General features: G+C 40.0%; 1 protein-coding gene across 9 annotated transcripts in view; it reads left to right on the plus strand.

The window, feature by feature from the left end:
• The window catches only part of adgrb1a (adhesion G protein-coupled receptor B1a), a 180,815-nt gene that overhangs the window by 81,965 nt on the left and 86,037 nt on the right, over positions 1-12,813 (plus strand). For all 9 annotated transcript variants that reach the window (XR_002195786.2, XR_002195787.2, XM_034289044.1 and 6 more), the window contains one exon: positions 9,641-9,799. Coding sequence is in view for 7 of the 9 variants with exons in the window: in XM_034289044.1 (XP_034144935.1) it covers positions 9,641-9,799 (159 nt within the window). In the remaining 2 variants the exon portion in view is untranslated. The remainder of the gene's footprint in view (positions 1-9,640; positions 9,800-12,813) is intronic.

The following is a 12,813-nucleotide window of genomic DNA, read 5'->3' on the forward strand; positions in this document are numbered from 1 at the left end:
CATTCTAAACAATAATAGTAGTGCCAGAGGTTTTCAGTTGATACTTATATGAGGTTAGAGGATAAAGGGGTAATGTTACTACCGTTGTTTATGTAGTGCGTGGAGTGCACCTCAGTTTAAGCTTCCTGCTCCCAGAGGATGAGGAGGTAGATTGATCGATAGGATAGGATTGTGTGAGTGCTACTGTTCAAATATTTATCCAGAACAGGAAGGATACTAAACTAACTGCAGGCACTGGATTATACCTGCTAGCTGCACAGTGTGGCCCAGTCTGATTGAACCCAATTTCAGAAAAAGAATGGTGAGGTGAATAAAAAAGGAGAAAGGCAGAGGGATAGAAACAGAGATAGACTGGGAAGAAGAGCAAATAAGGCAAAGGCACACATTGTAATCTTGACTTGCCAGACTATCATTGACCTTTTATTGACAATAACCAAAAGCTATTTTTGCATGTAGTCTAGATAACGATGATGGGGAAATTACATTGTTTTCTCACTATCTATCCATCTTTGTGTATTATTATAATCATTATTTGTAATTCATGTGCTTTCATGTGAAGATAATGTAGATAAGAACATAGAAATCCATCCCTTCTTTCTTTTTTCCTCTTCCCTTCCATCCCCATAGAGGGGCTCTGCCTCAATTACATTTAATCCAAAAACACTTTAATGGACTAGAAAAGTGTTACCACACACATTGTCAAAACAGACACACATGAAATCAATTATGGCATAGATAGATAATGATAAGAGGAAATATCGGAGATGAGGAGATATCCCTAATTTGCTTCCACCTTTTTGAATGAAGCTGAATTACAGCAACAATAGTTCACATTCACACCAACTGCCTGCTTCTTGCACAATCATACTACACATTTTCATTTTCACTTTTATTTCAGTGGAAATTGAGTGAACTGTGTGGAATTAGCAACAATGTGTAAAATTAGCAACTCTTGAGAGAAAGCCTGTCTGGTTACTTTTGTATAGAATTATGTGTTATACATGTTGTGAAATATCACTTTAACTCCAGATATATTTTATAAATGTTTTAAATTACAAAGCCAAAATTAACCCTTTTAACAATCAATGTGTCAAACATCTTGAATTGCAATGTGCACTACATTAATATATGGTATGTTTTTAAGGTTGATATACACTGAAATGTAAAAGGATTTGGACAGGAATACATATTTTATTTAATTATTTTCCTCTGCCTCTTTACAAAAAAAAATATTATGCACATAGTGGCGACATTTTAGGGTGCAAAAAAGTATTTGGTCAGATTAACATTATGTACAGTAAAAAAGTGTTTAGTAATTGGTTGCATTTGCTTTGCGTGCAATGCTTGCCTGAAATCAGCAACCCAGAGACATCTTATGAATGTACACTTTGTAATACAACAGAACATCCATTTGTATTCATTCTCAGGAAGTCACGTTCATAGGAAGCCACGTTCTGTCAAAGCTCGCAACTGTAATTAGCCAATAGTCTGTAGAATTCTAGGTAGCCACACCCCTGTATAAATGAGTGTGTATTGCCATTTCCTAACTGATATTGAGTGGAACATCATAGAGGCAACACTTACTGCGATAATTTCAATAAAGGACTGTATTCTCTCTCCCTTGGCTCGGCGGGTACATTCTTATCAAAAGTGACCACAACTGAAGAAAAAAGTCTAATATCCTACAACATCATCAGATGCTGGGTCTCTTCCCTGGTAATGCTCTGCCGGGGCTACATTTTATCGACCTTTAATTCCCAATGGTTTCAGGGCCTTTTTGCCTGCAGTCCTGTATTTAGCTTGTGAAAGGCATGCATAGTTGGATTCAGATGAGGTGATTGACTTAGCCAGGCAAGAAATGGTCACTGTTTACTCCTTGGTGGTTAGAGGTATGTTTGGGTTCGTTGTGCTGCTGCATGACGTGCAGTTACATTGGCTTTGAGGCATTTTGTTGTCTTTTTGTGTTTAATCAGACAATGTGTTTTTGTACTCTTCAGTATACTGCTAACATCAGAAGTTACATCATGAAAGAAGAAAATAGATTAATTCCCACAGGCAGCCATACATAACCAAGACATAACACCCCCAACATCATATTGCACATACATATAATGTGGTATGTCAGTAAGTGTTTGTATCCACACATTCCTGTTGACATAACTCTGGTAAGTTCAGCTTTATCTTATCTTTCTAGAGTATGTTTTTTCTAGAACTCTGCAGGCTTATTTAGGTAATTTATAGGCCATGCTTTGCATGATTAGTGTTTCTCACCTTGCGGTCCTGCTTCTGTAGGTTGGCTGGTGAAGTATTCTGCGGATGGCAGTGGCTGATACATCCATGCCTACCTGCTGGAGTGTTGTTTGGTTCTTGTTTCATCATAGTGATAATTCTTGGGTCATTCCCTGTAGAGGTCTTTCGTGATTTGCAATTGCTCAGCTCACCAGTGTTTTCTGTCTTGTTTTGGCATGATCGCCGATTTAATTTATTCTGATTAATCAGTCTCATGATGGCCAGCTTGGCTTACACTGATATTGCTCTGGTTGTCATGTTGTCACCAGCAACATTGGCAATACAAATGTAAATACAATGCTTATCCTTGACACCAATCTCGAACTACAGCCCCTACACCCTCAGCCCTTTAACAAAGTTTTACATTGTCACCAAGTATACTTGCCTAAACAATGGACAATGATATTTGGATTTAGTCAACTCTCTGTGGAGTGTGCTAAAGAGTTAGACACCACACAAGGTCAAAGAAATATACATTGCTCCAAAAAATTAAGGTAACACGTAATAATCACAGTATAACACCAAGTCAATTAAACTTCAGGGATGTCAATCTGTCCAGTCAGGAAGCGATTGTGAATCAATGTCACCTGTTTTGGTGCAAATGAAAGTGACAACAGGTGCACTGGAGAGGCGACATTAAGACAACCCCCAAAAAGGGAATGGTATTGCAGGTGGTGGCTAAAGGCATTTTCTCTCTCATTATCCTTCCTGACTTGATTCTTCTCTAGTTTAGCATTTTGCTAGTGTCTTTGTCACTACTGGTATCATGAGGTAGGACCTGCAACCCATTCAGGTTGCACAGGTAGTCCAGCTCCTCCAGTATGGCACATCCCTACGTGCCGTCGCAAGTAGGTTTGCTGTATCTTTTAGTGCAGTCTCAAAAGCATGGAGGAGATTCCAGGAGACGGCTGTTGCACTAGGAGAGCTGAAATCAACTTCTTTTTTTTTAACAAAACATCTATTCCTCTGTATCTGTCTGTTAATGTCACAGCTTAAAACAGCGACAACTATTCTGTGACTCTCTTGTGGAACCTTCACCTTGAACAAAACACAGCAAAATGGGGAATTCTTGCAATGCATTACATGAATGCCTTAAATGTAGATGTACAACAGTCTGCCAGACAGTGAAGAAATTTGTTGCTAGCACAAATACATAGTGAAACAAGGTAAAAACTGTAAGGATGTAATGCCCGTCTCATTCAAAAGAAAGACAAATTGAGAGAACAGGAAAATAAAGTTATACATTAATTCAAATAAGTAAATAAAACAAAGGTAGTAATGTTTTTTGTTTAGAATTTTGGAGAATGGAGAATTATTTATAGTGAGCAGAACAGTTTTTCTTTGTAGGCAGATGACTGAAATGTGTTTTTATAGATAGTCTGTGCGTAGTATGTTCCTCCATTTTCTATCAGCCATTTTCTACATTTTGTTACTTTGGCTTTTAGATAATCCAAAGTCCGCTTAAAGTTTGTTTTGAAGCACATTTTGTCCAAAATATGTGTAGGTACGTCTGTGCAGTATTAATCTTTCTATGTCTTGTTCCCATATCCTTCTTGCAATTGACTGCTTCTGTCCTCTGGGTGTCAGCACTAGCCGTGTGATAGAGCTCCTCTCTCCCCTATTGCTCATTCAGCCATACAACTGCTCATCACAGACACTAATCTCTCTCAAACTCACAAACCAGATCGCACATAAAAAAGAATCACATTCACAAACAAATCTAAAAGCATGGGCATTCATACCACATACACGTCCATTCACAGATCGGGTTACCTCTGAGAGGGTTGTAGAGTTGCCTTGTGTTGATGATTTCAGTTGAAGCAGAAGATGTACTAGAAGATACTAGTCCAGCCAATCCATGGCTCCAAGTAGAACATCAAGGTGACTTTCAGTAGATGACCATGATAGATGGACTCACACATGCAAAAACATACGCACAGACACTCTTAATGAGACACATACAGTGGATATAAAAGGTCTACACATCCCTGTTAAAATGCTAGGTTATTGTGATGTAAAAGAATGAGACAAAGATAAATCATGTCAGAACTTTTTCCACCTTTAATGTTACCTATAACGTAAAAAATTCAATTGAAAAACAAACTGAAATCTTTGAGGGGGAAAAATGTAAATTAAAAAACTCACAATAACCTGGTTGCATTAGTGTGCACACCCTTAAACTAATACTTTGTTGAAGCACATTTTGACTTTATTACAGCACTCTTTTTGGGTAGGAGTCTATTAGCATGGCACATGTTGACGTGGCAATATTTGCCCACTCTTCTTTGTAAAAGCGCTCCATATCTGTCAGATTGCAAGGACATCTCCTGTGCACAGCCCTCTTCAGATCACTGCACAGATGTTCAATTGGATTCAGGTCTGGGCACTGGCTGGGCCATTCCAAAACGTTAAACTTCTTCTGGTGAAGCCATGTTTTTGTGGATTTGGATGTGTGCTTTGGGTCGTTGTCGTGCTGAAAAGTTAACTTCCTCTCCATCTTCAGCATTTTAACGGACGCCTGAAGGTTTTATGCCAAAATTGCCTGGTATTTGGAATTGTTCATCATTCCCTCCACCCTGACTAAGGCCCCAGTTCCAGCTGAAGAAAAACAGCCCCAAAGCATGATGCTGCCACCACCATGCTTCACTTTGGGTATGGTGTTCTTTGGATGACGTGCAGTGCTGTTTTTGCACCAAACATACCTTTTAGAATTATGGCCAAAAAGTTCCACCTTTGTTTCATCAGACCATAACACATTTTCCCACATGCTTTTGGGGGACTTGATGTTTGTTTTTGCAAACTTCAGCCGGGCTTGGAGGTTTTTCTTTGTAAGAAAAGGATTCAGTCTTGCCACCCTACCCCATTGATTTGAATAATATGGGAGATTGTTGTCACCTGTAGCACATGTAGTACTTGCCAGAAATTCCTGCTCTTCCTTTAATGTTGCTGTAGGCCTCTTGGAAGCCTCTCTGACCAGGTTTTCTTCTAGTCTTTTCATAAGTTTTGGTGAGACGTCCAGTTCTTGGTAATGTCTCTGTTGTGCCATATTTTCTCCACTTGATGATGACTGTCTTCACTGTGGTCCATGGTATATCTAATGCTTTGGAAATTATTTTGTACCTTTCTCCTGACTGATATCTTTCAACAATGAGATTCCTCTGATGCTTTGGAAGCTCTCTGTGGGCCATTGCTTTTGTTCTGAGATGCAACTAAGAAAATGTCAGGAAAATCCTGATAGAACAGCTGAACTTTATTTGTGATTAATCAGATTCACTTTAAATGATAGCAGTTGTGTAATGAGTTTGAAAGTGATTGGTTAATTCTGAACACAGCCACATACCCAGTTATAAGGGGGTGTGCACACTTATGCAACCAGGTTATTGTGAGGTTTTATTTTTCATTTTTCCCCCTTGAAGATTTCCGTTGGTTTTTCAATTGCATTGTTCACATTATAGGTCACATTAAAAGTGGAAAAAGTTCTGACATGATTTATATTTGTCTCATTATTTACATCACAAAAACCTGGCATTTTAACAGGAGTGTGTAGACTTTTTACATCCACTGTACATAGATACATACATACTTACATACATGTACTGACACGAGCAAACTTTACTGAGTGTGCATTGTCAGTGTTGCGGAGTAGTGAAGTACATACATATCTGCTAGACCAGCCTGATTTTCAATTGAAACCTAGTTTTTGTGTTTAATTGGCTAAATTACTATAACCACAGTGATCTGCCGTTGCCATTTACAGTTTACAGTTTTTTTTGAAGTACAGTTAAGAAAAATATAAATGTAAAGTTTTGGTCCCATGTTTAATGAGCTGAAATAAAAACCTTTATATATATTACATACGTACACACATACAGTTCCAAAGAAAATTAAGAGACCACTGCTCCTTTTGCTTTCCTTTCCAAAAAAGTTGAAAAGGAAAGTTTAGAGTCAGGAACAGAAGGTTTAAAATTAAGAGTCCACAACAAATTGAATGCTTTGAATGCCACTGCACATTGAATGGTCTCATAATTCTTTTCCCGATCTGTATTTCTCTTAAATGTTTCATTTCATCCTGGTTAGTGAGCATTTTCTAATTAGCCAATATAATCCATCCATCTGACAGGTGTGGCAAAGCAAGTAGCTGATTAGACAGTATAATCATTATATACACTCACCTAAAGGATTATTAGGAACACCATACTAATACTGTGTTTGAACCCCTTTCGCCTTCAGAACTGCCTTAATTCTACGTGGCATTGATTCAACAAGGTGCTGAAAGCATTCTTTAGAAATGTTGGCCCATATTGATAGGATAGCATCTTGCAGTTGATGGAGATTTGTGGGATGCACATCCAGGGCACGAAGCTCCCGTTCCACCACATCCCAAAGATGCTCTATTGGGTTGAGATCTGGTGACTGTGGGGGCCATTTCAGTACAGTGAACTCATTGTCATGTTCAAGAAACCAATTTGAAATGATTCGACCTTTTTGACATGGTGCATTATCCTGCTGGAAGTAGCCATCAGAGGATGGGTACATGGTGGTCATAAAGGGATGGACATGGTCAGAAACAATGCTCAGGTAAGCCGTAGCATTTAAACGATTCCCAATTGGCACTAAGGGGCCTAAAGTGTGCCAAAAAAACATCCCCCACACCATTACACCACCACCACCAGCCTGCACAGTGGTAACAAGTCATGATGGATCCATGTTCTCATTCTGTTTACGCCAAATTCTGACTCTACCATCTGAATGTCTCAACAGAAATCGAGACTCATCAGACCAGGCAACATTCTTCCAGTCCTCAACTGTCCAATTTTGGTGAGCTCGTGCAAATTGTAGCCTCTTTTTCCTATTTGTAGTGGAGATGAGTGGTACCCGGTGGGGTCTTCTGCTGTTGTAGCCCATCCGCCTCAAGGTTGTGCGTGTTGTGGCTTCACAAATGCTTTGCTGCATACCTCGGTTGTAACGAGTGGTTATTTCAGTCAAAGTTGCTCTTCTATCAGCTTGAATCAGTCGGCCCATTCTCCTCTGACCTCTAGTATCAACAAGGCATTTTCGCCCACAGGACTGCCGCTTACTGGATGTTTTTCCCTTTTCACACCATTCTTTGTAAACCCTAGAAATGGTTGTGCGTGAAAATCCCAGTAACTGAGCAGATTGTGAAATACTCAGACCGGCCCGTCTGGCACCAACAACCATGCCACGCTCAAAATTGCTTAAATCACCTTTCTTTCCCATTCTGACATTCAGTTTGGACTTCAGGAGATTGTCTTGACCAGGACCACACCCCTAAATGCATTGAAGCAACTGCCATGTGATTGGTTGATTAGATAATTGCATTAATGAGAAATTTAAAAGGTGTTCCTTATAATCCTTTAGGTGAGTGTAGGTGCTCCTTTTGATTATAATTTTTATTATTATTAAACCTTTATTTCAACAAGGAACACTGACTGAGACTCTTTTACAGCGGGGCCCTCCGTATACAAGTTTACATATACAGGTTAGTTTCAATGATTAAAAATAAATAGAAAAACAGGGTACTGAAAAAACAAGACATTTTAGGTAAGATCACAGATATGATGGGGACAGTAATAATAAAATGTGCACGTCTGTCAAACCTCCCAACGCCACAAATGTCTTTGCAATTGGCATCCTGTGTGCAGGAATTTCCACAAGAGCTGTTGCAAGAGGATTTAATTTTAATTTCTCTACTATATACCAACTAACATTGTTGTAGAGAATTTGTCTGTATGTCCAAATGGCCTTACAAACTACATATAACCATTGAAAGACCTGATCTGATATCAGTTCCCTGGTCCACTGAAGAGTTTTCATAACTGTCTTAAGTTATGAAAACTGTCTGCTTCTTCTGACCCATGCCCTGTCTTGTTTTTGAGGTATCTGTGACCAACAGATGCATATCTGTATTCCCTGTCATGTGAAATCCATAGATAAGGCCTAATTTCTTTATTTTAACTTGGCATTTATATTTTTGGATGATGAAGTTTATCCAAATATGGGTAGCTTTATTTAAGTTTAACTTCCTTTAAGTGTGAAACAATTGGTAACTTGTTAATTTTTTTACCAAAAGTACTGCAGCTTCCCAACACCAAATAAGGTATAAAGAAAGTACAGTAAATAGGAGATTTAGAGAGACGGAGAAAGCAGAAGGGAGAATGAGATAGGAGGACAGACGTGGAAAGCGAGAGGTCAGAGAAGGTTTTAGTGTGATGGAGTGACTGGGACTTTGCAGTTGAAATATACAGGGCTGGGCTGTAAAGCCCATCAATGGAAATCCACTAAATTATTGAGAACATAATGAAATGTCCTTGGGGACATAGAAAGAAAACACTGTATTATTCTCTTCCATCCTCTTCTACCCTGTCTGACTTTGATTATTGGACAAAAAAGTTCACACTTTTCTATCGTTTCTCTCTGCAAGAAGAGAATCTTATCTGCAAATTGTTTTTCTCTCTCTCTCTCTTGTCTCTCTTTTTCTCTCTCTCTCTCCTGAAAACGTTTATTTGACCGAGGCCCTCTGTCCTCTCCTCAGGATCAGCAGTCACTCTCTGTATTCATAAGCTGCAGCATTTGTTTCTAATAAACCCCTAAATGATCCAGGGGTAAGAGGAACTGAAGTTTATTTTACCCACATTTACCCACAGTACCCATTTACCCATGCTCCACAAAGCATGCATTTAAAAGGGCATTGGATGGATTTTTTGGGTGCAATTTAAAATTGGATTGTTGTTGGCAATTGTTTTACTGTTCCTTAATTGGGTTACTGCTATGATTGATGGATAGGGTGTTGTGATATTGATTAGCTGTGTTATTTGTTACTTTCCCACTGGATCTGGTTTACTGTGGCTGCGGTTAGAAAAATGTACTTACATTTTATTGAAGAAAAAAATACTTAAAATGTTGATTACCTGGGTATACATTTTAATAAAATATAGCCTTTTCTCTTACTCCCGTTCTGTTAATAAGCTATTTTGAGTGCTAAACTAAAATCAGGTAAGTCACGGGAAGATCAAGAACCCCATTCTTGGAGCATGCGCCCTTAGTTGGGAAACCCTGCCTTTCCTCACCCTACCAGTCACCCTGAAGATATAGATTTTGTGAATATACCTATAAATGTGTATCTGAACGTTGTCCAGCCTTATGATCTATTCATGCAGATTAATACATATTTGCAGTCGCCTGTAGGAGATGAAAGTCATCTGTCTGTGCCTTTAAATATTCATGAGCGACATAGTGATGGGGTTAAATTGCACACTATAGTCTATAGATGACACTCCACAGAAAACCTTATATAAACGATCCTCCTATTCCTCCTACGCATATCCCACAGGTGGCTGGAGTGTGTGGACGGAATGGGCAGAATGCAGCAGTAACTGTGGTGGCGGGATTCAGACACGTAGCCGTACCTGTCAATCACCCCCAGAGGACTCATACCTGTGTGAGGGAGTGGTGGAGGAGGGCCAGCCCTGTAATCTTCAAACTTGCAATGGTGAGCAAAGACCATGGTCATGGTCTGCCATGACCCTTTGTTTATGTGTGTATGTATGCATGTCTGTGTTTGGGTGTGGATGTGATCCAAGTTTACAAATCTTTTTGTAATTCCAAAAAATGCTTTGTCTGTGTGTATTGTTCTATTTCTGTTCCTCACTCAAAACTTTACTTTTAAACTTTTAAATTTTTTCCTGGAGCTGTATTTATGTGTGTATTGGTGTCTATGTACAGACAGGTGACATTTTAAAGGAAAAACCTGAATAAAGGAGTGGAGGAATATAATGAATGCAGATGCTTCCATAAAGGTGTACTACATGATACAATTTAACAATACACATTCTATCATACTTTGTGGCATGTGCAAAAATGCTGAGTAAGCCCAGTTAATTTTGTATGATTTTGTATCAAGATGGCGGGACCCTAAAACGGTGGGACTAAGTGCAATAAAAGATAACCTTCATGTTTTACACAATTTCTCACAGTTTATGGATGTAAATACCCTCATATTAAAGTATTGAGTATACACTTAAAGGAATGTATTGCTATTTAGGATCCTGGGGCCTTTTTTCAGATTATCTAGCCTAATCCTGGACTGTGGAGACATTCTTTTTTGGAATTAATACAGTTTTGAGATTTATTTTTATTTTTAAATGAAGCCTCTCCCAGCCAAAATGAAAGTGAACGGGGCAACAGATGCAGGCCATAATGCTCAAATTCATTTTAATTTTTTGAAATAGTGGTTCACACAAAGTTAATAAAGGACCAAATAGTTTGTCTGCATTCAGAAAGTGAAGTCTGAGCTAACATAGATGTGTTAAATGTTAAAGAGATAGTTCAATAAAATAACAAAATGGCAGTATGTAAGCAGCCATTGAATTGATCCAGGCTGTGGAAAGGGCACTGTGCAACCTCCAGATTCTTGGTGAAGAGGATGCTGTGAAGAACCATGTTGCTGCTCAATCTCTTGAAAGCTTCCCAGTTCACTCAAGAAGGAGTGGATTATCCACAAAACTGACCCAGCAAACAGGTTCTCTCCACGGCATCATTTTGATTGCCTCCTAGGATTCTTGAAGAAGCAGGAGGAGATTCTAGAAGAGTTGGATCAATTGGAACCAAGCCCTGCAGATAAAGTCCCTGTGGAAAAGGGTGCTGCATACTACTCAGATAAAAGAGGGAGGATGGCTTTCACAAAATCCACAGCAGGTCAGAAGGATGACTATCCCAGCTGTATCCAAGCTATTTGCCTGCAAGGTCTTCAGAGAGCAAGATCTCTTAAGAAAAAGGGCCCATTTGAAGAAGCTAGGGTTGTGCTCCAAGTGTTTGCGGCCCCACCCCAAGGATGGAAAAGGATGCACACCCAGATACCTCTGCCCAAAAGTAGACTGTCGGAAAGGAGGGGTGTCGGACCACAATTACCTTCTGTGCCCTAAGCCACCAACTCCAAAGAAAGACAGCAGCAGTGAGGAGCAGAGTACCATAAAATTTGGAGGAAAGAAACTTGGCCTAACCAACAAACAAGAGTTTCTGGCAGAGCTTACTCCAGAACAAAGAGAGAAATACAAGAATGCGTTCTCAAATAAGATATCATCAACTGTGTGCGGCAAGGCTGGAGATGGACTGCAAGAACATCCAGTGGTCATGATGCTGATGGAGGTAACGACAAACTCGGGTTGCCTTGTTGGCTCCCTAATCGACCTCGCATCTGACACCAATTATATCACCAATAAAACAGCTGATCGCCTTGGACTGTGCGGTGAGAACATCAGGCTTATAGTGCATCAAGTCGGGGGGATGAAAAAGACTGTCTTGACCAAAAGATATTCCCTGCGGCTGAAGGTGAAGGCATCCAAGGGAAAAGTGGCAGAGTATAGAATTCTCTGCTATGGCCTGGACTCAATCAGTCACTGCCGAGCAACTGCAGAAGTTCTTCCCGGATGTACCCAGAGACGAACTGGTCCGTCCCACAAAGATTGACCTCCTTATCAGTCACCGGGAAGGTCGTCTTGTTCCCCTGCCAATCAAGATTGTGGAAGACCTCGTTCTCTGGGACGGCACGCTCAATCTCATTGAGACAGTCGACCTGGCCGTGTACCGCTTTGAAACTCACCTAGCAAGGACCATGAGATCAGCCTCGATGGCGTATAAAGAGACCATCATACCTCAAGAAGAGGAAAGACATGAGTTTGTCTGGAGCACCGCAACCGCCATCAAAGAGGTCTTCGAGTGGTTCAGGTGGGACCGCATCGGAGCAGCATGCAGTCCTCAATGTGGCGGCTGCAAGTGTGGTAGGTGCCCCCCTGGTGGAAAAGAAATGACCCTCAAGGAAGAGCGGGACCTGGAAAAGGTAAAAGAGTGCCTAACATACGTGCTGGCGGACAAACACAGCAACTCTCCCCACTGGGACGCAGCTTATCCCTGGAAGACGGACCTCACAAAACTGCCAGACAATCGGCAGGCAGTGGAGGCAACCTTCAAAAATACTGAGAAACGTCCGGAGAAGGAACCTGTGTGGAAAACGGCATACAAAGAACAAATACACGAAATGGTTTCAAGAGGGGCTGCTGCAAAACTCACAAGGGAGGAAATTGACAACTGGGAAGGACCTAAATGGTACATCAGCCATCCTCCTAAACCCCTGTGAGAATTGTGTGGAATAGAAGCCAAGAGTTCTGAGGCATAAGTCTAAATGATCTCCTTCACAAGGGTCCCAATGTACTCTATCCCATCAGAAGTGTTTGACAAAATTCTATGCTTAGGTAGAATTTCCAGTAATTGTTTCCAAATGCATTGCAAATAACATTTAAGCATTTGTTGCACAAATCATATCCAAGTCTAAAGACCAAATATGAGCTTTTTTAAAAATCATATGCAAATTGTCCAAAAGTTTCTAAAATTGATTGTGAGGCTCAACAGTGCTGCTTAAAAGCATGCAAACCCTAGAGGGATGGTCATTATAATTTTTTATTACAATAATGATATTTAACAATAATGACCATTCATCCCAGTAAGGTA

The sequence above is a fragment of the Esox lucius genome, chromosome 20, assembly GCF_011004845.1.
Source record: "Esox lucius isolate fEsoLuc1 chromosome 20, fEsoLuc1.pri, whole genome shotgun sequence".
Lineage (NCBI taxonomy): Eukaryota > Metazoa > Chordata > Actinopteri > Esociformes > Esocidae > Esox > Esox lucius.